Source organism: Calypte anna, chromosome 20 (genome assembly GCF_003957555.1).
Source record: "Calypte anna isolate BGI_N300 chromosome 20, bCalAnn1_v1.p, whole genome shotgun sequence".
Taxonomy (NCBI): Eukaryota; Metazoa; Chordata; class Aves; order Apodiformes; family Trochilidae; genus Calypte; species Calypte anna.
Genome location: NC_044265.1, coordinates 1,059,714 through 1,086,432, shown reverse-complemented (window position 1 = coordinate 1,086,432; position 26,719 = coordinate 1,059,714). Strand labels below are relative to the sequence as shown.

General features: G+C 43.9%; 1 protein-coding gene across 6 annotated transcripts in view; it reads right to left on the bottom strand.

Annotated features, from left to right (window-relative positions):
- The window catches only part of NCOA6 (nuclear receptor coactivator 6), a 47,225-nt gene extending 20,863 nt beyond the window's left edge, over nt 1–26,362 (bottom strand). For 3 of the 6 annotated variants that reach the window (XR_003988396.1, XM_030462846.1, XM_030462850.1), the window contains exons 1-10: nt 25,727–25,886; nt 19,214–19,316; nt 11,845–11,997; nt 11,478–11,752; nt 10,618–10,773; nt 9,889–10,011; nt 8,333–8,461; nt 5,834–6,649; nt 2,824–2,970; nt 812–1,931 (exon numbers count right to left, since the gene is read on the bottom strand). Coding sequence is in view for 4 of the 6 variants with exons in the window: in XM_030462846.1 (XP_030318706.1) it covers nt 812–1,931; nt 2,824–2,970; nt 5,834–6,649; nt 8,333–8,461; nt 9,889–10,011; nt 10,618–10,773; nt 11,478–11,724 (2,738 nt within the window). In the remaining 2 variants the exon portion in view is untranslated. Of the gene's footprint in view, nt 1–811; nt 1,932–2,823; nt 2,971–5,833; nt 6,650–8,332; nt 8,462–9,888; nt 10,012–10,617; nt 10,774–11,477; nt 11,753–11,844; nt 11,998–19,213; nt 19,317–22,563; nt 22,673–25,726; nt 25,887–26,290 lie in introns of those variants that run through there. The other 3 variants (XR_003988397.1, XM_030462849.1, XM_030462847.1) reach the window with 3 other exon arrangements.
- Nucleotides 26,363–26,719: the final 357 nt, after the last annotated feature.

Below are 26,719 nucleotides of genomic sequence, written 5' to 3'. Positions count from 1 at the left end.
TACACATAACACCAGATCTTTCCTACCTAGAAGTAAAGGGGCATTTTTGTCTTTGATTTGGTAGGAAAAAAACCCAAAGCAAACCCAAATTTCCCTAAAAGATGCAGATAACTAACAGTGACACACAGAATGGAGATTTTACTTTGCTGCCAATCATCAGCAGTGCCCACCAGTAATGTACAAATTGCTGCTGGGCAGCTGCTATGCAACATGGATGGTTTTGATACAAAGAAAAGTTAAGACATTGTTATTTTTTGAAAGACAAATAGCTTGGAATGTCAGGTGAACAACAGACAAGAAAATATCTGCTTGCTATTTATTTGAGACTATGCAGGATCTAACTTATCAAAAGAAGGAATGTGTATGTTCTACTGTTATGCTACTGCTATGTTTTAAAACTGGACCTTGAACTACTTTGTGCAATGTACTGTTACAAGCCATTCTTGCCAAGTTACTTGCACTTAAATTTCTGGAATGGTAAAATAAAGACATCTAGATGCCCACATACACCTGCCTTCCACGTAGTCCAAACTCTCAAAGCTAGAAAGCTATGCACACTGTCACCAGTGAAGCTGTTTTAACAGGGTTTATAACAAGAGGTTGTAACACGGTTGTAACAAGATGGGATACTTGCATGGTCTTTTTTAGTACCTTGAATTAAGAACTGTCAAGTAGAATTGTCAATTAACTCGGGATAAATTGCTAGAATATGAAATAAGGCAGGTCCCTGATACTTGCTGAAAAAATACTGAGATGCTGACTGTGGAGCTTCCCCATGCCCCTTATAAAAACTATGTAATATTAAACATACGTTGTTTGTTCTAGTTGTTGATTATTTTTCTTCTTCCTTGGAGGCTTCTTCTTCTTTGGCTTGCTGGCATTCTGATTATTTTGCTTGTTGTTCACACCAAAGTGTCCTGCTGATATATCACTTTGCAGAAGGTTAACCAAGAGTGGACTTGTGAGGGTAACATCTTTGTTGACAGGGAAAACAGAATTCTGCCCACAGGAGATCTGATTCCCATTTGGTGTTCCACTAAACCCTGCATTGAAAGGCAGCCCATGGCCTGAGAAATGGCTCCCTGAAGCGTTGTTGTTTCCTTGCATTGCTTGCATGTGGGAAGGCACCATGTTTGGCTGCTGCACAGGAACATCAGGTATCATCTGTGTCAAGTTCACATCGTTATTGGTTGTAGCTGTAGTATCCCCAAGCTGCTGAGATATGTGAGGACCAGGTCCTGTAGGTCTTAAAACTTGCCCTTGAATTCCCATAACCTGAGAAGGGTTACCATTCACAGGGCCCTGCTGTGCCATCATCTGCCCAGTGAACTGCACTATGTTTCCTTGCATGTTTGGGGTTGGTCCTCTCATCAGTTGAGCTGGCCCCGTCATAACATTGGACTGGTTTTGAGTACTAAAAGGCTGTTTATTTCCTTGCATCTGAGTGGCCATCATCTGTTCCATCATGGAGTTTTGCTGTAACAAGACCTGGCCCTGAGGTCCCATCATCTGACTGTGTGTAGACATCATCTGTTGTCCCTGCTGGGAAATCATCTGTTTGGGTGGGGTCATCCTTTGGGGAGAAGGACCAAGATTTTGGTTTTGTGGTGTCACCATCATTTGGCCTTGAGGCATGAGCTGAGTTCGAGAAAGGATCATCTGGTTTTGAGGGTTGAGTGACCCCTGAGCCTGGATGTTTACCATCTGCCCTTGAGAGGGTACAATTTGCTGATGCATTCCCATAAGCTGAGACTGTGGTCCTTGCTGAGGCTGTCCCTGGATGTTGCCCATGTTAACTTGTGGCACCCCACTAGCACCAGCCTGCTGGTTGTTCATATTTCCATGAAGTCCCATGAGATTGGTCTGCATCATATTTGGTGGGCCATGTGGTGCTTGCATCTGACTTTGGGGAGGTCCAGATCCTTGGCCACCTTAAAAAAAATAAAAATAAAAAAATTGACAGTAAGAAACCAATTGGAGTGGTGTAAGAGTTTTCACAACCTTTGATGTTGAGGAAGTACTCCAAAATTGTTTTCCTCCCTTTTCCAATGAACTGGAATAGATGACATATTTGAAGTCATGTGATGCAACATTTGATGCTACAGATGTATGTTAGTTGTCAAAACAGAACATAATGCCTCTCAAAATAAACACTTAAACTGGTACTTCCCCTGTACCCCACTGCAGAAGACACAACAGAAATTTAATTTCAATTGTTACCTGTACATACATTTGAAAACCCTCCAAACATCACCTAACTCAGCAGAACAATTCAAAATAAGCTTCAAACCTGGAGTTTAATGGGTTAAAAGATACAACACAGTACAGATGAAACTGCATTACCAGGTTGTCCATAAGGCAGACAAAAGACTAAATGGAGACATTTTTGAACTGTAGATTCAGATTTTACAGAATTAACTGTATAGACTTCCAAAGCTTTTAAAGGAAGTCATAAATAATATTTTCAAAGCAGAAGATTATTTTGTTATTCTGTTTCTAAGATACTTTTTTTTTTCCTCCTGGACATGAATTTCCTTTTGTGTTGTGTTATATCTTTACTGTCCCAATCTGCTTGAAATTTTAATGCTACTTTCATTCAGTTTTCTTAACAAATACTCTGGATCACAGTATCACAGCCCTAACCAATAATAATTGGCTTGTCTGAAGAACACAAACAGCCTCCCAGTTTTGTTTCCCCTTCCTCACTGAGCACTAGACACAGACTGTAATGACAAGGGTTTAATGTTTTGGTATCTGTGATGCACAAGGCATAATTTTCTATAAAACCAGAAAAAAAATGAGGAGACCAGTTTGCAGAGAGACCTGTGTGCTGCACGTTTTGGCTGGTTTGCAGCTGGGGTGCTCCACTGTTCCCTGCTGTTCCTGGAGCTGTGGAAGGCACCTGACCCTGCAGGAAGTTCTGGTTGGCCTGGCCCGCAGGGAACCCTGGTGGGAGCCTCTTGGGCATTCCTGGAGAGGAGAGTTTCCTTGTTAGTAAGTATGGAAAACAGGAGGGGGAATTAAAAAAAAAAAAAAAAAAGAAAAGAAAAAAAAGGAAAAAAAGAAAAAAGAAAAAGAGAAAAATCTACAATAGGAAGAATACCTTTGAGTCTGTACCAGTCATGGGTTCAAGCAGAAAATGTTTTTGCCAGTATACAAAACCCTCTGAAAACCTTTACAGTTTTTACCTGTGTAGTAATTAGCAGAACAAGCTATGAGTACTCAGTTCAAATTGTAATTTCAGTGAAAAACTTATCCTGCAAGGAAGGTGAAAAAGTTTTTCCTGATACAAAGTTCTGTGCCATGAGGGCAGTGGAACAATGGCACAGGGTGCCCAGGGAGGGGGCTGAGGCCTCATCCCTGGAGATGTTCAAGGTGAGGCTTGAGGAGGCTCTGAGCACCCTGATCTGGGTGAGGGTGTCCCTGATACTGCAGGGCTTGGACTGGGGGACCTTGAGAGGTCCCTTCCAACCCAAATTATTTTATGATTTTATGAATCATGGCTGACTATTTAAACAGTTAAAGTAACACAATTTGATGTTGTTCTGCTGCATCTTGACTCTAACCAGGCCCTGAACTTACTCCACATATGCAAATACAAATAACTTGGGGTTTTTGATACTGATGTGCTCCTCTTAACAGCTCTCACTGTACACACCAGGTACCCCCCCCGCACTGCTCCTGTGTGTACACACACTCCATAGAACCTCTCGACCCAGAGGGTGCTCAGTAACCCCAGCACCTCCTGCTTCCCACATGGAAAACCCCTAAGCCACCAGGCCCCTACCTGGCACAAGATCCACACTGTGAATGACACAACACAACATCACCCCTGCCCTGGGACACAGCAAAACCTCCCCCCTGCCCAACAGCCAGAGCAGCAGCACACATGCACCAGTCAGGATTAAAGAGTTTGATTTTGGTTGTGTTGCTTGTGTTAATTAATCTGGCCTTTTGTTTGCAATTAGTATTTCAAGATAATCAAGTTTAGAGGTGAAGCAACAAGACACATCCCCAAATACAGGACATGTACTTCTTGAAACATCCCATAGTTTTAGTTCTGCTAAATCTATCTTGAAAGTTTTGCACGTAGAAACTCTTGAACTGAGAAAAAAAAATGGCCTATTCCAAATATAATAAAAATTCTGGTTTGCTAAATCAATGAGTTGAAAATGGAAAGTATTTGAATGCATTCACTTATATTGAACTTTAAATGCAAAACGGCTTAAAAACTGAAAGGTCCATAATTACAACTTAATAAACATATTAATTGCAGCAAGGAATAAGCATGCCTAGAAGCCAGACAAAAAAAATCTCAGCAAGTGGAAGCAACACAACTCTGCTGGAATCAATGAAGTAGTGTCTGTTTAAATCAGCTGAGATTATAGGTCAGAGAGGGACTGGTGATTTTAGCAATAATGCCTCCAGTGAGTCCAAATCATGTATTTTGATAGTTTGTTTGAGGTGTCTTTTTAACTCAAAAAAATGTAGGGTTTTGTTTTTAATAGGTTTACTTGGAAAGGAAGGAGAATCCAGAGGTTATGCTATCCAGAAGTCATGGCTATAGCTACCTGGAGGGAATTATTTGTGATGGGGACATACAGCTAGTGAGGCAAAACTGTAGGGAAATATGATGATAAGTAATAACTGACTGTTTCCACAGGGAACCAAGTTAAGATGTACCAAGTATAAGGCACTGGTAGATAATAAGAACAGTCTGGAAGAGAGGATCCTTGAAATGGAGAGAATTAATCAGAATCACATTAATGAGGATTCAAATGAGACCCATAGTATAAACAGTGAAAACAAGAAGCTTGCCCAGATCAGCAGACCAAGGAATGGGTATTCCTTAAAGCTTTTTGGACAAATGTCAAAGGTGCAGGGTGAGAATGAAAGAAACTACAATAGATGTGTACTTGTGGATGGGTGGACAAAGACAATAGTCATATAAGTACAGAAAGAAAATATTTTAAAGGGATACACAAGAGCTTGTGTATGGGTGTTGGAGAGCAGCTATTCAAGAGAAAGATGAACTGACAGAGAGTAGGACAGGTCTGGCACAGAAATACAAAAGGCTCAAGGGGAAAAAAAAACCACTAAGGACACAAAGGAGATCTTGGGATCAGAAAATGAAATTCCTGCCCTGTTAGAGAAAGAATTCTAAAAGTAGTAACTAAAGGACGTGAGTGCAGAGGGGCAAGGAGAAAACTAGTAACAGAGCCAAAGGGGAAGTCAAAGCATCCACTCCTCTCCTGATTGTAGAATAGAGAGCACAACAGCATGGCAATAATAGCTTTTTACTCTTCTGTGAAAAGTAAGTAAAGGTAAGATGAAGAAGAGACGTCCACAACTTAGTAAGGAAGATGCAAAATAATGCCTCATTTGTGTAGCAGAAAATGTGAACACATTCATTTACTCTTACTACATTCCCTAAACAAAAAAAATAAATAAGTCCTCTCCCTCCCCCTTCCAGAAAAGAACATCACCATCAGACCAAAACAAAAAACCCACACCACCTTGCAATATCCTGGGACTTGGCCTAAAGGCAAAAGAATTGTAAAGAGAATGACTTCACTCATAACCAGCACCAGCACAAAGCAATTTCTTTCTGCAGTGGCCAGGAGAATACCCTTAGGTTGTCACTGTGACACTGCAGGACAGAGAGGTAGCAGAAATGAAGTGATGCTGATGCTGATTCACGCACACCCACATCTACTTAATTTATGCCTTTACTCTGTCTTTTAAAGGATCTTTTCAAATCTAATAGCAGTATTAGTTGTAGCCATTTTATGTCTCTTTTCTTTTCAAAATAAAATGTCTCAGTGCTTCTTACCTCCTAAGCCAGGGTGTAAACTTTGTGGACCTTGGTTTTGCTGCTGCATCACCATGAAGTTGGGGGGTACGTTCCCTTGTTGCACCATAGGATTACGACTAGGAGAACTGACAGGCTGCTGAAATCCCTGGGGAAGTGTGCTACTCTGGGGAGGCCTTGGTCCCATCTGCTGCTGTGTCTGGTTAACTGTTGGAGATGATGCAGGAGATCCCTGCTGGAAGGAGGAAGGAGAGGAAGCAGGAGACTTGTTGGTCAGGTGGGGTTGTTGTAGTGGCGTAGGAACCCGGGAGGGCCCACCCTGAAGGCTTTTCATTTGAGGAGCAGTAAACTGGCCAGGATTGCTCATTTGGGGAAAGTTTGAGTGAGCCTGGGAAGCTTGCTGGCTTCCAAAAGGATATGGAGGTGGAGGATGAGTGGGAGTTTGTACTGTTGCTAGCGATGGTCTTGCTTGAAGTTGCTGCTGCATTTGTCCAGGCAATGGGGCCTTTTTCCAGCCCTGGTTTACTGTCAAGGTACCCAATGCTCCCTGGGTTGGAGGAGGCTGAAGTGCTCCAGAAGGAAGCTGGTTCCAGCCAGGAGGAACTGGAACCTGTGCTGGTGAAGTAAATGATGGTCGAATGCCCTGCTGTGGCTGCTGATGTGGCTGGGGAGGACGTGTCTGCAACTGAGCCTGCTGCTGTAGCTGCTGAAAGTTGGCTGAGTTCATCTGCCTGTTTACAGGAACTGACTGCATTGAATGGAGCTGGGGAGCTAAAGATCCAGATGGATGATTTTGCTGCTGGATATTTAGTCCAGATAAGAGTGGGTCCATTGCATCTATTAAAATAGCAAAGAGAAGTATAAAAAAAAATAACCTGTTGTTGACAAACCCACCCCAAAACAAGAAAGAGCAAACTGCTTTCTTGCATTTGCTTATTCCACTTAAAAATTCATGCTCCAATGTTCCATTTTCTCCAACAGACAGAACAGGCAATGGTCTGTAAGTTTACAAGATGTTTAGGAATCCTGTCAAGTCAGGTCTTCTCAATTTCTAGCCTCTACAATAAAGCATGTTAGCTCCACAGTACTTGTTGCTGCAGACTCATGTCATGCCTTCTGTGTACTGACAGGCACAGAATCACAGAGTACCTGGAGTTGGAAGGGATCCAGAAGGACCACTGAGTCCAGCTCCCTGCTCCTCACCTAAAACTAAGCTATGTGACTGAACAGCATTGTCCAGACACTCCTTGAACTCTGACAGGTTTGGTGCCATGACCACTTCCCTGGGAAGCATGTTCTAGGGACTCATCAGCCTCTCAGTGAAAAAACTTTTCTTAATGTCCAACCTGAATTCCCCCGATGCAGCTTCATTCCATGTCCTTGTGTCCTGTTGATGGTCACCAAAGACAGGAGCTCAGCACCTCCCCTCCACTGCCCCCCTTGAGGAAGTTGTAGGCTGTGATAAGGTCCCCCCTCAACCTTCTTTTCTCCAAGCTGAACAAGCCAAGTGACCTCAGCTGTTCCTTGTAAGTCTTGCCCTCTAGACCTTTCAGCACCTTGTTCACCCTCCACTGGACACACTCTAGTGCTCTGATGTCCTTCTTCAATTGAGGCCTTCACAAGTGTCCACAGTGCTCCAGGTGGGGCCGTGTGTGGAGTGGGACAGTCCCCTCCATTGAGCAGCTGGCAGTACTGAGCCCCATGCAGCCCAGGACACTGCCAGGGAAAACTCTTTGGGCTGCCAGGGAAAACTCTTGATTCATATCCAACTTGCCATCAGCCCCTAGGTTACTTTCAGCAGGACTGCTCTGCAGTATCTCATCCTCCAGTTTGCTACCCACCCGCTGGAGCTGTTATCCCAAGCAGCTGAAAAAGTGGCACACTGGGGAATGAAGGCAATATCAGAAGCTACCATTCCCAGATTATTTTAAACACTTATGAGAAAAGCTGTCCTTAACAATAAACAGTGCAGAGCTCCACAGAAGGTGGAAGTACTACCACCATTTTATAGAGGGACAGGTAAACCCCTCCCTCTTCTTCTGAAGTTCCAAAATGCAAATAACTTGTACTGGCAGCATTCTGAGGAACAAACCCTAACCATTCCTACCCAACAGATCCTCAATCCTTGAACTTCCAGTCTACCTACCCCTCCTGGAAAGCACTTGTATTCAGTCTGTGCTTTTGCTTCCTACTGGAGAGAACTGTCTCACTGAACCAACCCTTCTCTTTCCTTTATCTAAACACAGAGCTCAGTCACAACATTTCTGCTGCACTCACTGCTGCTGCTCAACACATTTCAACAAAATACCTAGCAAGCTGGTGACTTATTAGGCACCTAAATTATTTGAAAAGTTTCACCAGATTACCAAGGTACCCTTCCACAGAAGGAGGAACTCCTAGGAAGGGCAGGGGAAGTACCCCAGGACAATCCTGGAGTTCTCATGAGTACACACCCAAGCCTGTGTGCTGAAGAATAAAAATTCAAGAACATTTTCAAGTCAGTACTGTGACTTTTACCACCTGGCTGTGAGGAAGGCCGAGGTGTTCTTGGCTGCAGCTCAGCACTAGCACCACTTGCCACCATAGAGGAGGGCACATTTCCACTCTGGGACATCATGACAGCTGCAGCATTGCTCATTCTTATTAAACCTTAAAAAATAAAAATAAAAATTACCGAGTCTTGCAGGTTTTACATAGAGAAGAATTTTAGATATTTTTTTTTAACCAGAAAAAATAAAGTTTTCAATAAAACATTTATTTAGACTTTAAGAATTGTTTAGCTGAACTAACCTGTGGGCACATCTGTCTGAAAGTTTAGATTCCCTGATATAAACTGACCAAGCTAAGGTCATGCTGAAACTTTTCCTTTAGCACCAAGCCTTTAAAAAGGGTAGAGAAGGAAACACTGCAGACTCATGAATTATTTGGGCCTGACTTGCCACTAAAGTCACCAGATGACAAGACTGTATCAAAGTTCTATATGTAAATTAGGGGTTTTGCAAAATCTGATACAAGAAAGTAAGAGGTATTATAAGAGAGAAAAATGTCAATGTTTTACATCCACAGGCCAACACTTTATAAAATGGTTTATATTGTTGTTACATTAATACCCTTTACATCTATACTGTTGACTTACAGGCAAGAAATGAAGCTCCTGATCATCACAGGGAAGATTAGAGCAGAGGCTTTCAAAGCATTGCTTTAAATGTTTTGCTTTCCTTGTTAAGCACAATGATTTAACTGCTGGTTAATCAGGTCTCTACAGAGGGGAAACGTTCTTTACACTCCTCATCAACAGCCACACATGCACCTTAAATCAACTCTGACAGAAAACACTCCCAGATTTTTTAATTGCTTTAAATCCTATTTACTAAGACACTAATTAGTTTATTTTGCCTTATGTTTCAGCTATTAAAATTTAGAGTAGCTTTCTTTTCACCCTTCATAAAATCTGAATTTTGTAGTGAAAAATGACTTATCATGCATGTGCAGTGCTCTAAAATGTAGCTGAATAAAACTACACCTTTCCACAAAAATTAAATCTCTGTGATCAGATCTCAAAAGTTGATCAGAAAATAAACAGAGTGGCTAACAAATGAGTGTCCTGTCCTTCCCATAATTATAATGGATTTAATCTAAAGTAGTTTATTACTATACACTGAGTGAAGGCTTATGGTTGTTTTCATAAAGGTAGCCAAAAAGAAAACTGTGATCATTTGTACACGTTTCAAAGTGAATTCCCAATGCTAGATTCACCTGTTTTTACAGTCTTTATGTAAAAAAATCCAATCCCAAAACCAAAACCCAAACTGCCAAACCCCCAAAAACCAAACAAAAAAACCCCAACCAAAACAATCTGCCCCACCCAAATCACTCCAATGTTTGGGGGACAAAATGCAGCCAACTATTTAAAGTAGGAAATGGTTTGACAGTACAGAAACAAGAACACACAGTAACTAAAATGGCAATTATGATTCTACAAACAATAGTTTTTTATAACCACTGCAATTTTATTATTAGCTCAGTAGCAAATTTCAAAGTGAATAAAGCTGAAGGAGTAAGGAAAAGGAATTTACCTTGTCCCCCTGGCATGGGGAACCCAGTGTCCATGCGCATGGAGTTGCTCGCTCCCAGGGGCCCGTTGATCCGGACATCCTGGCTCCTGTTTTGAGCTAAAGCTAAATTGATAGCAACTTCCCCTAAAAATAATGCAGTTTGGGTGAACTGGATGATAGGTAGAATAGCAGAAAACAGGCATTTTCACAAGGACATTTAGATATCAAGGAAAAGAAGACAACCTTGATCTATAACACAAAGTCAGAAAGACAGTTATGCATCATACTATCCACTCAGCTTCTGGATTTTAATTTTAAGAAACACCATGACAAAATGCCTTTGGTTTCACCTTGAGTGTGCTCTTAGAAAACTGTTGAGAATGGATATTTTAACTGTGAAATCCACTGACTGTTTTTTAAGAAAAAAAAATTTGTTTTTAAGGAAAAAAAAATTTGTTTTTAAGAAATTGTTTCCTATGAAACAATTAGGGGGAAAAAAAGAACAGGGCACCTTTTGCTGACACTCATAAAACATTTTTCAGGAGGTTTCCTGATGCTCAGAGAATTTCAGCTCTCAGTTTTATTATTAAACCTACCCTTGAAAAAGTCTTCAGCTACCTTTTCACTGAAGTCATTCTCCAAATTACTAAATTAGAAGTTACACAACATTAACCAAGGGAAAAAAAAAAACAAATCACTTGTTGAGTATGCTCCAATTTTACCTTTAGAAGCAAATTAGGTGTGAAATACCTTCAATTTGGACTGAGAGAATTCCCAGGTCCCGAAGCTGTTGGTTGTTATTCTGAGCCAGAATTCGCAGCCGCTCAGCAGCTTCACGGGGGATATTGAAGGTAACACGGACACTGTTCCAAGGCTCTATCTTCTGCAGTCTTAACTTGTTTGATTCTTAAAAAGAAGACAGTCAGAGTCAGTTTTTTGAAAAAAAAACCCAAAAAAACTACCATTATTTGCTCTCAAAATCATGGTTTCAGGTACAGGACAGGCACACAGAGACCAACGCAGCCAAACCACTTCAAGTGTGTTCCAAAAATTAGCAATATAAACCCCACCCCATTGATAACCAGCCAACACAATCACTTCATAACAATACTCAGAATTTCAAATATTCTGTGGATAAACTACTTTGGAAAGGTATGAAAATACCTGATAAAATAGATACAGTAAACCCGTTAATGAACCAGATGAATGTGTGAAAAAACTGAGAGGAATAAGCCCCTCGTTGCTAAGAAATTTGGTTTAGAAATGCCTGTGAACCCATCTGGTTTTTTCTTAAAGGATACTGCCATCAGAATGCTAGCAGTAGTTCATTAATTTCTACCTAATTTTCCTAGTGTGTAATGGAGGGAAATGAAATAGAAATACAACTGAAATGGGGGAACTAGATAGGAGGAAATTAACTCACTAAGAAAAAACAATGAAAAGAACTGCAGAAACTCATATTCTCTGAGAACAGCTCCCCCACTTACCAAGAATAACCCCAACCAATTCTATTACAAACTCAAATCCAACCTATTTCTTTTGCACAACCACCCAGACTACATCAACAAACATTTTAAAGACAGTTGAAAAAGGACAAAAAGGTGTATTACCCATGTGCAAAAGGCCAGGTACATTCTCCAGTATGGTATCTAGTTTCTGCTCAAAGTCTCTGTCACCTATATTTCCTTTAAAGGCTACAAAGATTGTGGAATCCTCAGGAGAAGACTCCTGTTTCAGTTCATCTTCCTCCAGTCCTGAATCAAAATCCACCTCTAAGTCTTCCATAGCTGAGGGGTACAAGGAAGCAAATGGATCTCTGACGTTAGGTGGATCATCCAGAACCATTGTTTCCAACATTGGGAGCCTGTCAGATGTGAAGATGATACTAGGAAGAGAAAAAAAAGAATAACAGTAAGTGTGTACAGATATTAAAAAATTACATCAATGGCTCATAAGATCACTGACAGAAAAACCTACCAGGGGACCCAGTGCTGGGGTCTGTGAGATGAACTGTGTGGCTTTGAAAACAGTGGCCATTGCAGTGTCCAAGCTCTTCATCCACTAGAACCAAAAGAAGTGGTTTCCTGGCAGCATCCTGCTGCACCTGACTTGAGAAGTATTCCAGTTGACCTAAGCAATGGTCAGGTAGAAAGGAAGCCAGAAGGAAGAAAAAGAAAAAAAAGAAAGGGAAAAAAAAAATACAATTAATGACATTCATCTCCATGTTGTGCAGAGGACAGGAAAGCTCCCAGTCCCAACCCTGCAGTGACTGACTGCTGGGAAGTTGTAAGGGCAATACTTTTATTACAGAAAGAGAGGAAACCCCATCAGATTTAGTTTTAGGGACTGCAGATGAAATAGGCACTCCTTGGGCCAGCAAAGCTGGAAGACAGCCATAACACGTTTTTACCAGGAGAAACAACATTTGACAAATATTTTACCCACATCCAGGGAAATCTCAGGCCTGGTATGACTTCTTTCTACAAGTCTGTAAAAATTTAAAATGTTTTCAGCTGCTTATGCATGTTAAAACCTGAAATTTGCTCCCCCTGTGCCAACCCAGAACTGCCCCCATGCCTAGAGCTGGGGTAAGAATGAATTCAGTAAGTCAAGTGACACACCTGATGTTTTTCCCTTTACAAAACATCCAGTGTTTCCAAGAAATTTTCCTTGATATGACAGTCATCTGTTACCTGTGCAGAAGTACAGCCTATGACAGAAGTTATCCGTACACCTCTGGCAAGCAATCCCAGTGTTCAGCTGACACACATTTTCCCACTCCAGCACAAGTCATTTCAAGGGCTACAGCACCAACTCCTCCAGACAACTCCTCCTCTACTCTCATGCTCATCACTTTGTCAGTATTGCTAAAAGTTTCACACCATCTCCAACAACAGCCCAAGCTGGTGTCAGAACCAAAGGAAGGACCTGAGCACTGCTGCCAAACCCAGCTCAGTCCTACAGCCAGGACTGTCAGCATCTCATAACCCCAAAGCTGACAGCATTCAGCACACCCCACCAAAATATCATAGAATCATAGAATCATAGAATTGGCTGGGTTGGAAGGGACCTCAGAGATCATCGAGTCCAACCCTTGAACCACCGTTGCGGTTGCTAGACCATGGCACTGAGTGCCACATCCAGGCTCTTTTTAAATATCTCCAGACACGGAGAATCCACTACTTCCCTGGGCAGCCCATTCTAATTCTTGATCACTCTCTCCGTAAAGAAATTCTTTCCAATATCTAACCTAAATTTCCCCTGGCACAACTTAAGACCATGCCCTCTTGTCTTGTTGAAAGTCGTCTGGCAAAAGAGACCAACGTCCACCCGGTTACAACCTCCTTTCAGGGAGTTGGAGAGAGTGATGAGGTCTCCCCTGAGCCTCCTCTTCTCCAGGCTGAACAGCCCCAGCTCTCTCAGCCTCTCCTCATAGGGTCTGTGCTCAAGTCCCTTCACCAGCCTCCTTGCTCTTCTCTGGACCTGCTCCAGCACCTCAATCTCCTTCCTGAACTGAGGGGCCCAGAACTGGACACAGGACTCAAGCTGTGGCCTCCCCAGAGCTGAGCACAGGGGCAGAATCACCTCCCTGGACCTGCTGGCCACGCTGTTCCTGAGCCAGCCCAGGATGCCATTGGCCTTCTTGGCCACCTGGGCACACTGCTGGCTCATGTTCAGCTTCCTGGCAATCCAGACTCCCAGGTCCCTTTCTGCCTGGCTGCTCTTCAGCCACTCTGTCCCCAGCCTGTAGCGCTGCATGGGGTTGTTGTGGCCAAAGTGCAGGACCCAGCACTTGGCCGGGTGGGATGACATCCCCTCAAACAGAATATAGACTGAGGGGCTGGCACAGGTTCAGTTTCTCAATACAAATCAAAACCATGACTCTGAGATCAAAGATGAGCTGCAGGTACTGCCCAGAGAACAACCTTTTTTGATAGAAAAGATAACTGTGTTTGGGAAGCTTAGATGGAGCTTAGATTGTTCACACAATGCTGCTGAAGTGACAATATTACAAATGAAAAAACAAGGACTCAGAAGTCACAAAATGCCCACAGCTTTTGTTCAAGTTACTTATTATTATCATGAAAATTCTAAAGACAGGGAATAGAGACAAACATTTTGAAATGCATCACCAGGTGAACAGGGAGACAATGGAGACTATTTATTTATTTACTTATTTTACCCCCAGATTCCTAGCTCAGCTCTGTATCCAAATCACAGGTCTGAGTGTTTGGCATCTCCATTAATTCAACCTACACAGTTTCATGTCAGGAGAAAATGAAAATCAATTCATAACCATCTGTGAAAAGCTGTTTTAATTGATTTTCATAAATAATTTCTTGGACAGGGAACTTCCTTACCTGGCTTTACACCTACTAGCTCCTGCCTTCCTGCATTACCACATATACACTGACTTCAGGGAGAAAGGGCAGTCCTAGACAAATAATCTTTTTAACAACCAAAACCAGTCATTCTGTGCACTGAATGAGGCAATAATTCGGTGAAATATAAGCACTATTTTATGCAGAAAATTACATAAATATTATTTATCTGGAAACCTTGAGTAAGTTTTCCAGGGAAAGAGATCTCAACTCAACACACAGGCTTTTTATGTGTTGAAAAAACCACAATTACTGGTAGTGGATGGGTGTTCCACCTGCAGCAGGAAAAGATGAGCACTTCTACCAATTCTTGACAACAAAGAAAAAAACTGGTTTCTATAAGAACATTTTAAATTTTCAAAAACCAGCCTACAGCAGGCAAACTGCCAGAGCAGAGTAAGTCAGCCCATTCAGCTCCCTTCTCAGAGGTACAAAGGGACCTCTCTGCATCCTGACCCACTCCCTAGAGAGGTCTGCAGGAGCTTACAGGGCTCAGACCAAGGATATCACTTGCAGACTGCCTCAATGTGTACAGCTCACTATGATCTGCTCCTGTAGGTTCATGTGGGAGACAGTTGGGAGGAACCTGAAAGCTCTCAAGAAAGCTGGGAGGAACCTGAAAGCTCAAGAAAACTTACAGAGCATTGGGAGTGGTGGTGAAGGACTCCTCAATCCTCCCAGTCAAGGGGAAGGGGCTGGAAAGGGCCAATCTCATTGGGAAAGTCAATGAAAGGTTAAAGGAGTGGTGCCACTGTCCAGGCTTCAGCTGCTTAGACCACAGAACTCACTTTGATAAACCTGGGCTCCTGGGGGCTGATGTGGTTCATTTTAGACAGGCTTCAAACCAGCAATGCCAGGGAGGGGACCCTCAGCTCATCCCATACCCACCACTGTGAGGCCAGAGCCAGCAACAAATGCCCTGAGCCTAGAGAGGGACCCCAGGAGAGGAGGAGAACATCTGAGCTGCAGAATGTAATCCCTGCCAGTGAGACTGCTTCAGCAGGGGCACAGCCTCAGTGCCCAGTGGGAATGCACCAAGCCTGGGGAATAAACCAGAGGAGGTGCAGATGTGTGCATGCTGGCAAGGTGAGGATGTTACTGGTATCAGTGAGATGTGGTGGGATGAGTCCTGAGACTAGAATGTGGGGATGGTTGGGTACAAGCTGTTTAGGAGGGACAGACAGGGCAGAAGATGAGGAGGGGCAAGTTCTGGAGCCCCCAACATAAGAAAGACAGAGAGCCCTTGAAGTGAATCCAGAGGAGGCCACAAAGATGCTCAGAGGGCTGGAGCAGCTCTGCTCTGGGGACAGGCTGAGAGAGTTAGGGTTGTTCAGCTTGGAGACGAGAAGGCTCCAGGGAGATCTTATAGTGGCCTTTAAGAACTTGAAGCAGGACTACAGAAAGCTGGGGAGGGACTTTTTACATGAGCCTGGAGTGATAGGACAAGGGATAATGGCTTTAAACTAGAAGAAGTGAGATTTAGGGTAGATATCAGGAAGAAACTGTTTACTGTGAGCCCCTGTCCCAGGGTGCCCAGAGAAGCTGTGGCTGCCCCATCCCTGGCAGTGTTCCAGCCCAGGTTGGATGGGGCTTGGAGCACCCTGGGCTGGTGAAAGGTATCCGTGCCCATACAGAAGGACAGGAACTAGATGAGCTTTAAGGTTCCTTCCAACACAAACTATTCTGTGATATGATTCTATGATTTCAAATCTTTTTTTTGGAATGAAAGTGTAGGATGTATTCAACTTTCCCCTGAAAGCACAGAAGATCCCCAGACTGCTTAAATGGTGGTTTCAAAGGTTTCATTAAAATGCTGTAGAGCTAAGAACCAGGTGCCACCAGCCTCCCATCAATGTGCCAAAATCTGTCTGGAATTGTTGACATTATGGCCATTCATGAACATTATTAAAATATAGTTTGATAAATTTTGAAGGACCACAGGGTTTGTTTCACTTGGCTCAGAAAATCCTGTGACTGCAGGGGAAGTTTGAGTTAACAACAACAACAAAACAGACTGAATTTTAAATTTTACTTTCTGGATATGAACATGTAGCTACAGCTCCCTTTGCATTTTTTCCCCACATTATACTCCACAAGGATCCCTGCTACATCCTTCTTACCTCTCAAACACATGCAATTTACTCTGTTCCTATATTCAGGGATTATTTACCTCAACTATGACAGAAGGAAGTAATGATTTGTGAAATCTTCCTCTTCATGCAGAGCACAGAATGCCATCCAACTCAAACCTAATGAATCCCAGCTGTAGCCATCATCCTAACAAATTCTGTAATCTCCTGGTTATAGGGTTGACTTCCATAAATCATGAGCCAGCAGGTGTCCATAATTAGCAGGTGCTCACTCTACACTCCTCCTCATAAACATGAAAAGCTCTTAGCATAAGCACACACAGGAAAAACTCTGGCCATTCAACAGCCCCTACAAACTGGATGAACTCACAGCAGGCTGTAAAGCATCTCTGATGAGCAAGAACCACACCTGAACTGAGCTGCATGACCACTGCACATTTAATGAACTTGAGCCTTCATGCTCACCGGAGAGCACAAAACAGTCTCTGAATATCATTCTCTGCTCAAGGAGCACACGTGGCCTCCTTCCTGCCCTGCCCCTGTTGGGTTTGTGTTGTCAGTTTAACATTTCCCATTACACAATGGTTTCTGGGAACTCATAGCAAGTCCAATGCTTCCACGTGGCCACCATCTCCCCAGGATCCTGCCTGGGACAGGTTAGAGCAGCATGAAAAGTGATGTGCCTGCTTATGGTAAAAGTTGATTTTATTCAGTATAGCCTATTAGAACTATGTAATTGAAATAAGAAAGGTGGAGATAAGTAGCCAGATAACCAAGTAATAAAGAAAATGCACCTGCAGTGTGGTATGTGGGTAGGGGTGGCAGGCACAGCCTGTCAAGACCAGAGTGTCCAAGCAGCAGGACACAGAGCCCACCCCAGGCTGCTGGAGGCTGCAGCTCCTGGGGACATGGGTAAAACAACTGACCAACTAAAATATGCATGGTGGAGACTCTTTGGAGGAAGAATTCAGGTAGGATACAGCAAGGCCACAGTCTAGAGCAGGGCTGAGTCCCACACCACATGCCAGGGGAAACCCAGGAGGCAGTTTGTCACCAACAGCAAAAGGGAGCCTGCACAACAGACCCAGTGCCATGTGAGTGGGAAATACTTAGAAAATCCCCTCCAGTCCCTGAGAGAGATGGGATTAGAGCAAAATCTGAAGCAGGCAGTTGTCATTAGCTGAGAAGCTGGGAAGCAGCTGAACACTGAAAAGCCAGCAGGCTCTGGGGTGTCAGCACTGCCTAATGGATCTGATGGCCTCTGGGATTTAACAAAAAAAAAAAAAAAAAGAAAAAAGGAAAAAGAACTGGTAACTTGGTTTCCTCATCCCAAAATCTGCTCAACTGATCAAAACTTAAGGTTATGGCAATTTGTTCCTTAAGCAGAACCTGAAACCTGGTGTTGCCTTCATCTAACACAAAGCCAGTAAACCAAAACAAGGCTTTGCCTGGCAGCTTGTCTGAGGTTTTCTGCCACACAGAAATTTCTATTGATTCACATTTTATACCTTTCAGGCAGCTCAGAATAAACACCTTCAAAACTGACATCCCACCAGAACATGCACCCACTCAAAACAAATATGCACAGAGCCCAATTCAATAAAAAGCACTAAAATCCTGCTCTCTGCCTGAAAGAGAACTCTTCCAAATTACACAATGGACTGGAAAGGGTGAGAGCAGAAGGAAAGATGTCCTTCACTAGCAGATGGTAGAAGTTAGGAGCATGATCCTCTTCCCAATGGCCATTATTTAAAGCTCCAACAGGAAAGAGAAAGAAAAATCAGCCCAGAAATGAGGTTACAATCAAGTCCTTGGCTGAACTCAGAGCTGAGAGTGATAAAATATCTTTGATAGCAGTAGCAAAATAATTTCTGAAGGATGTACAGCCCTCCTTGCTTCTGCTTTCATTGAAAAATGGTTTTCAAGCAACTTAATACTAAAAGAAAATATTACTATAAATGGAAATAATTTACAATTATATATAATACAACAGATATAAATTATACTATAAAATAATTTAAAAATATATATAAAAAACTTAGAAAAAACCTTGTCTTGAATAATACACTTGAAACTTCTCATTTCCTTTGGTTTAGGTGCTCATGAGAAAATATGTCAAGGTATTTATTAAGTTTTTCAGGATGGGGATGGAGGAGGTTCAGCCTGGCCAGTATTATCATTGAGATCCATAACATATACACACATGGACACACAGAGCCATACTTCTAAAACATACCACCTATAAAACCCAGAAACATTTTGATCTGGTTTTACTGCAAATTTGTTAACTTTGTATTATCCTTCAACAACTATTTCAATCTTTTTGCTGCCTACTGGAGTGATCTTGGAGCTTATGAAGTCTGACCAGTGAATGAATCTATCTACAGAGCCATTTTATGATGCAAAGATTAAAATGACATCATTCCTTTTGGCAAAAATACACAAAAAATACTCCCAAATAAATTTTAGACAAGTGTCATTTACATGTGTCATTACACATGGGGATTAAATATGGCTAAGAATCACTGTTCTATTACAAAGGAATACCTAAAAATAAACACAGTAAAATTTCCACTGAAACAACTAAGCTGGGGGTAGTTCCAGTAATTTAAAAGTCCAAACTTCAGCATTAAAGAGGGGTAACACCACAAATGTGTCCCAGATGTCCTCTTGGGGAGGAAGGTCTGAGAACAGCAACAAACCTGATGGCAAATGCCATTACCCTCTTTGGCAAACTGGAAATTCATCCCTGGAGACAGCCCAGCCCTTCAAAAACACAAACATCAGGGGCAAGAACCCATCACTTGGACATTTAGGAGGAGAATATTTAGGAAGAAAAGCATTTCAAATGTATCATATGCTTATTTTACCTACCAATATAAACTCCACAACTTCAGTATTTTGTAGCATGCAACAGATCTTCAGGTGATTCCAGACTGGCAAACATGGTTAAACAGCAACTCCCAAAAATTTAATCCTGAAAAGAAAATCATCACGTTTCATCAGACAGTAATTCAAGAGAACAAAAGCAGTCAATGTAACACAGTGAACACCTTGATTTTTGATACTGACTTTTGCACCAAATCCAACTCTCTCCCTAGTGATGTAAAACCCACTTTTTACTGTACTCAAATACATTAAATAACAGCAAATAAATTTGCTGTTAGCAAAACCTGAGGATCTAGAAAAATCAACATTATAAAAACAAAACAAAAACAAAAAACTTGAATACTCCCTTTAGATAGAAATAAGATTTTATTCTTCTAAACAGGGCAATGTTTAGAACAGTGAATTTAATTAAGTCTTCAAACTCTTCTAGGTTAAACTGATCTTCAGAAAATGAAACTGGCACAACCAGGATGTACTTCAGCTCATCCTAAGCAGGCACCTAACCTGGCTGAGGTTCAGCTCACTCCAGAATCACATCACAAGCCCACAGATCCACCTCAGATGGGCTTTTGTATTGCAGGTGGCCAACAAAGAGGTGAATCCATTCCCAGAACTGCTCCTGTTCACTGTCTCATCAAGTTGCACTCAAACCTCTCAGGGTAATGAGAACACAGCAGTAAAGCTGATGGCTTCAGAGAAAACAAAACACAACCCCTCAAATCAGGGGGATTTATGTCAGCATCCCAGGGCTGGGTTTCAGGCAGGTTTTCTGCTTACATGTCAGCCTGCCCACCAGTGGGGAACAGGGCTACCCAGAAACAAACTGGGGAAGTAGAAGAAGGAAGAAGAAATACAAAGCAGAAATTTGCTATATTCTGTTTGGTTGACAAAGTTAAATTGGTTGAAAAGCCTCAGGATTGTACCACAGCCTTTGCACTTCTGCCAGCCCAGCAACTCGTAGATAAGAGAGTTCTCATTAATGTTCTCATTAAATCAGACCATATATGCTCTGTTGCACTTCTAATAATCATCTAACACTTCTCAGCCTTTGGCATCCTCCTGTGTTTCTAAGTAAGTATTATAATTCAAGAAGCAGTTTAGAACACCAAGTGGAAGACCTGAGTGGCTAAAACATAAGCAGTAACTTTGCTGTTCCCAGCTCTATGCAAACCTGCTTAAACCTCATGGCAGGACACCCAGGCAAGAAGCAAAACCAAAATCTGCAATTTGAAACTTAAATATAATTTATTAAGTTTGACCCAAAACTAAAAGAGCCTTCCATCTACAGCAGACACTGCATCAGTCTGGGCCTTTATACGGCAGGGGGAAGTGCTGACATTTAGCTACAGGGTGATGAGCTGGAGGGAAAATCAGCTGAACTCCTGGGTGTTAAGGACCTGGGGGGCTTTTTGTTCCTCCAGAGCTCCCTGTCCAGCAGCAGGATGACCCTTTCTTGCCATGGGGGAGGGTATGAGATGGTCTGCAGACACTCAGCTGCTCCAGAGAAGACAGGACTGGGCAAGACAGTCTGCCCCACCAAGCTCCTGTGAGAAACCAAGGATGGTCAGCCTGGGCTATGGAAGAGGAACAATTAACTGCTGCTGTCTCCATTACCATGGTACCCATGAGATGATACTAAATTTAGTTTAAGGAAAATAACTAATCAGTACTGGTTCATTAACTGACTTTTCATTACAATAACTTATCTGATAGACACTGGAAACACGTACAGACTAAATCTTAGCAGACAGCAAGGAATCCATAAGAACAACCCTGTGAAGTGTTCCAGCTACAGAAATAATTTTGGATGGAGCTCATATTTTCCCAAACATCAAGAAAAAAACCCAAGTAAGTCTCCAACAGGACAGGGCTTCATTCCCTCATCCTGATGCAGAGCCACTCACTGCAGCTGGCACTGTATGGCCCACAACCCTCAGGCATAAAACACCCAGACCAAGGGTTTTGAAAATTAAAGCTTGTTATAATGCTTGTGACACTACCTTAATGGATTCTGACAGCAGGTTTAGTGGAACACTGTTTTATTAAAGTTTGATAAAGCCTGTGGAAACCTACAACTCATGCCATGCTGCAATGGACACCTCTCAATTGAGCCATTAGTTTTTATATCAACAGAATTTGACCATTGAGATCATCAGGGTTGTTAAAAACCAAGATGAGCACTGCAGAATGAGTTTTAGCTGCAGCTAAGTTAGCCATGTAGGAATTCCCACTTTCAATAGCTGAGCTGCTGACACAAGAAGGTTCCCAGTCCTACCCTGAAGTCACAAGTTAACTCAGAATCAGCAACTTTCTTTACATTACAGAAAGTAATATTGGATCAACCAATTCCCATTATGTGAATTATTAATTTCACATATTTAGGTCATTTCCATTTTGAAGAAATACACCACTGCTTGTAACACACTGATCCTTTGAGAGGGCTTTGGAGTATGGAACTTCACAGAGATCCATCAATGCAACCAGCAAACAAGTACCAGGAGACACTATTAAAAATCACATCCACCTTGACAAGAAATTTTATCTTGCCTTCCATAAACTATGAGAAAACTCTTTTTTCAAGTAGCAATCTATCCATTGTTTCTATTGTTACAATCCTTTTATTTAATTTTTCATTGCTGCCAAATCCTCCCAGGCTGACATGCCCCACAGGATCACCCAATTCTCACTGAGCTGCCAAAATAACCAGTCAAGTTATTCTGATTATCAGTTCCAAACTCCAGTTTGACTGAAAATTGCACCTTTTGTTTATTGCAATGTTCCTCCTTCATACGTATAATTCAAGTCTATGAATTTTCACCAGTTTTAAAAATTCTGAAATGTTATAGTGTGAAAAAAATATTTAAGCTAAAGCAAACATCTTAAATGTAATTTCTTCAGTACATTGCACTCAATAAGGAGAATGCTTTCCTAGACCAAAAAAAAAACCCCCAAAACAAATATATGTTCAGCTAACAGGAGTAGGTATAGCTTTTGTTAAAATCAGAATTGTTCTCAGTTTCCTGACTGCATAAAAACTTGCAGATTATTTTGTACTGATCTGGGCTTCCAGAAGAATCAATTTCAAAAGTCTTTTTTATTGTCCCTACTGCTACTAAGAACCACAAAATCATCAGTCAACTTTGCACCTTCTGGTAGAATCAGGATGCAACAGAACAAGACAGAAATTTATTCTCACCAGGATGAAATAAGAACCCAAATCAGCCCTTAGAAGGAACACCTTCCCACACAGCAATCAAAATATGAGGCACTGTTTCTTGTCCAGTGTTATTCTAACCTCAGCTTCAGTTCAAAAAAGCACCTGGTAATGTTTTTACCTTGGGTTCAGCTCCTACAGCCACAGTCCCAAGACAGAAGCAGCCAACTCCTCAAGTTCTCTGGGAGAGACTCATCAGCACTGCTAGTCTGAGCCCTGGGTATCACCTCATGTGCTCTCCACTCATTGCTGGTAAAAAAAAAGATGCTATTTCAGTTGCCAAAACTTCCAATTTATCAGAAATAATGCCTCACATCTTCCTTGTATCATCCAGCAAGGAGGAAAGCTTGTGTGAGTGTGCCTGTGCCCACGTGCACAGAACACAGCTGACTCAGACTCCCTGCCCAGAAGAGAAACACAGTCTCACACCAGCTGCACAGCCTTCATTTTTTTAAAAAACTAAAAACTATAAAATTAAAATGATATGCAGAGGACTTGGAGAGTTCAATAATATGCACCTCTTGGTGGGAATAACCAGATCATCCCCTTCCACACACTGCAAACCTGGAGTTCAGGCTCCCATACAGGCAGCACAGTGCAGGCAACTTCATGTCCCACACCAGCAGCTTCCACAAAGACAAATAAACTACCCAAGGCATTTTCATCTCCTCTACTTTTCAATTTTCATCCAATTCAAACCCCTTAGGAGGGCTATGCTTCAAGATTACTTATTCCAACTGGAGAAGAGGGTGACAGTCCTCTCTTTTCAAAGAGATGAAGCCCCCTGTGCTCTCCCTGCTTCAGCCCAGCTCCCAAACCAGCCCCACACAAACACCACTGGTTATTTACTGTGACACAGCCTCAAGGCCACAATATAAAGATGACAGAAATAATTTCTTGTTTCTACTTCTAGCTCTGCCAATAGTCCCATTTTTGATGGGCTCTTCAGGCTGCAGGCAGGACACTGTTAACAGCATCAACAAGTGACAGAGGACACACTGGAAAATTACCCCTGATGCCCAGTGGACTGAGAAAAATCCCTGGACCTCTGGAAAACTTCCACTGCTATTCCCTCTGTGTAATCCACAGTTTAGATGGATTTTCAACTACAGCAGCATCACTAAAAATACTTTTTTCCTTCCTTCTAATCAGTCTGAACACCAGACAAGCCAAGCTTCATGCACCACCTTGACACAAACCTTCAGCTCCCAATGCATCCAAACTAAGGAACACCTTATTACGTGCCTGAAACACTCAGCTGTCTGCCAGGGGTTGCTCCTCGTGAAGGACATCTGTGATCCACTCTGAAGGGGACAGCAGAGCTCAAAAGGGTGTCAAGGCACAACACAAAGCACCCATGGCTTCAGTAATGCTGAGGAGAGCTGCTCACCTGCCTGACAGATTGGAAATACCCCACCTGGAGTTTGACAGTGCAACTCCCCTGCCTCAAGTCTGTGTCACCTTGGATTATTTCTAGTTCTGTGTCTGTCCCTTAACCTCTCCAACCCTCTAACTCTAATTCCCTCTGCTCTAACCCAGTGCTACACAACAAGTTTATGCTTGAACACAATTTCTGCAGTACAAGATGCTTTCTCAGGGTTAAGTCTTTCAGCAGTTCAGTGGTCTATACAGAACCTGCTTTATGCTCACTCGTATCCTTTCTGTGCCACAGCTTTTGTATTTCTCAACAGAAACCACCTGATTTTGAAACAGGCACCACTGACACACCTTTTGTCCTTCAGTAGTGACCAATAAAGTGTCACTGTTCCCAATGCAGACTGCTACAGCCACAGCAGCTCTGGGATCTTCAGCAGGAAACCCTCTGCCACTGCAGGTCTATTACACGTAGTGTGTCTGTTTAACTCATCTGTGTCTCCCTCTGTCACAGAAAAGCAATCAATAAGGTATTAAAAAATAAAAATACACTGTAAACCTGTTATCAGTTTGAAGCATTTTAACATCTATTACAAAGGCACACAATCCTTGGCAGTATTAGACCTAACCAGAACAAAGACTGTTCAGCAGAATTTACCTCTACACCCCATAATTGCAGGTATTTGAGCCACTAAAAAATGAAAACACTAACATTTAGTTTACAGATGCACAGAGGTGTTGGGAGGGGGGAGCTGGGTTTCTCAGCTTCCTACACACACAGTTGGTTTTTATTTTAAGGAAGCAGCTATTTCTTTACTAGAATTGTGTAAAATTACTGCATCAGTTGGAAGCCTGTTGTAAACAACTCTTCCCTGCAAGTCCTACAGAAGAACAAGTTTCTGGGCTGGAGAGCACAGCAGGGAGTTTTTTCAGCCAAGATCCAAAAAGCCAAACAGATTACCCTTCAGTGGGTCTAAAATATTAAAAAACAACATTTCTCAGTGCAAGATAATGTCTGTGTGCAGCCTCCCCCATTTTCATTTTATTTTTTCTCACAGGAGAGTCAGGATACAGCACTACTGTGAAAGACTTCCTAGAAAAGCCAGTAAATCTTCCAACATGGCTCAGTGAACATTTGAAGTGTCTGAATTTCTACCAAACTCCTTGATCTCTTACTGTAGTAGGCAATCCATTTAGTCTGGAGGCTGCTGGCCCTGGCCATTTTGGACACATGCCTTGAGACCTTTGTTTTCTTCTCCACAAAACGCACAGAAAAGCTGGGAACGCTTTCTAGGGCTGAAAAAGAGCTGCTAAACCCAAACGTTGTGGTTGTTGCACTTGGGGACCTTTTCTCAAAACAGCCGAATTTGTTCTCTGTGGTTGTTTTCTCATATGGGAAATACTGAAAGGCTCTTTAGCTAGAGAGGCAGCCAGAAAAAGACAACACACAGTAATTATAAATGCCAGCGTGAGGCACCATCTTTTCCCTAATGAAACTCAAATGAGAAAGGTTTTATTGCTGTTCTGAGTTATGGCACAGGGCACAAAGGTGGCTGTCCTGAAGCTGAGGGTTATGAGGAGACAAAGCTCCTAAAGCCACCATCTGCACCCAGCTTTCAGAACCGCGACCGACAGCACAGCTTCCCTCCCACTGCCCAGAGGAGCCCGGAGGAATCGGAACCAGGAGCTCCAGAACCAGATGAAATTTAGAAAAACGCACGAACCGGAGGGAAGAGGTTAAGAAGCCTTCCTCTGAGATTCTCAGAGTTACCGAGGGATTCAAACAAAAGCCTGGGTTCAGAGAAACGTCAAGGCGCCCTCGCTGACATCTTATAAAGACGTCAACGCCCGCATGAGGTCAGAGCTGAGGAGCCAACACCAGACACGGAGGTTCCGGTGCCTGACAGTACCTGGCTGCTCCTCACGCCGGGACACGAACGCTTTCCTCCCCCAGGACATCAAACGCTTCCCCGGGAGTACCCGAGCCCAGCGACCACCCCTGGGCGGCCCGGGGCTCAGCTCGGGCTTCAACCGGTTGCGGCGACCGGTCGAGATTCGAGCGCCGGGAGAAACGGGACCGGCTGCAGGGCCACCCCCGGCCGGGCGGCTCGGGGTCTGCAGGCCGCGGCCGAGCGGGCTCACCCGGCGCGGGGGCCTCAGGCCGCGGCCACCGCGGGAGGCTGACAGGTTCCCGTCCCGCCGCGACGGGAGCCCCCGCCGGGCCCGGCAGCCCCCGGCACCTCGGGGCCTGGGCAGCCCGGCTCGGGCCCACGCACCGCCCCCGCCAGGCCCCACTGCCTCTTCGCGCCGCACCGCCCTCCCGCGGCCCGCGCCCGCCGCGCCGCGCCGTGGGCCTGGCTCGCTCCCGGCCCGGGCCGCCGCCGGTCCTGACACGGCCGGTCCGCCGCTTCCGCCCCGCCGCCGGGTCCCCGCGGCCCCGGAGAGGCCTCGCCGCGGGCCCGCCCCGCCCTCACCTGGCGCCGCCGCCGCCGCCTCCGCTGGTGGCCGCCGTGACGCCGCCGCCGCCGCGCCCGCGCCGCGAGCGCGCGCAGGAGGGCGGGGCCGCCGGGGCGGGCGGGGGCGCGGGCGGGGGGCGCGCGCGGCCGGGGTTCGCCCGGGACAGCCAGCGCAGCTCGCGCCGCTCCGCCCCTCCGCCGGCCACGTGACCCTTGCGCGCGCCTGCGTCCGAGCGCGGGGAGCCCCGGCGGGAGGGGAGCGGCGGAGCGGGAACCGCCTGAGGGTGCGGGAACCGCCTGAGGGTGCGGGACACCCGGGAGCAGAACGGCTGCGGACCCTGCCCCGCACACTGCCCCGCACCGTGACCCGGACACTGCCCCGCACACTGACCCGCACCGTGCTGTTCACTGTACTGTTCACTGTGCCCCGCACCCTGTCCCGTTCCC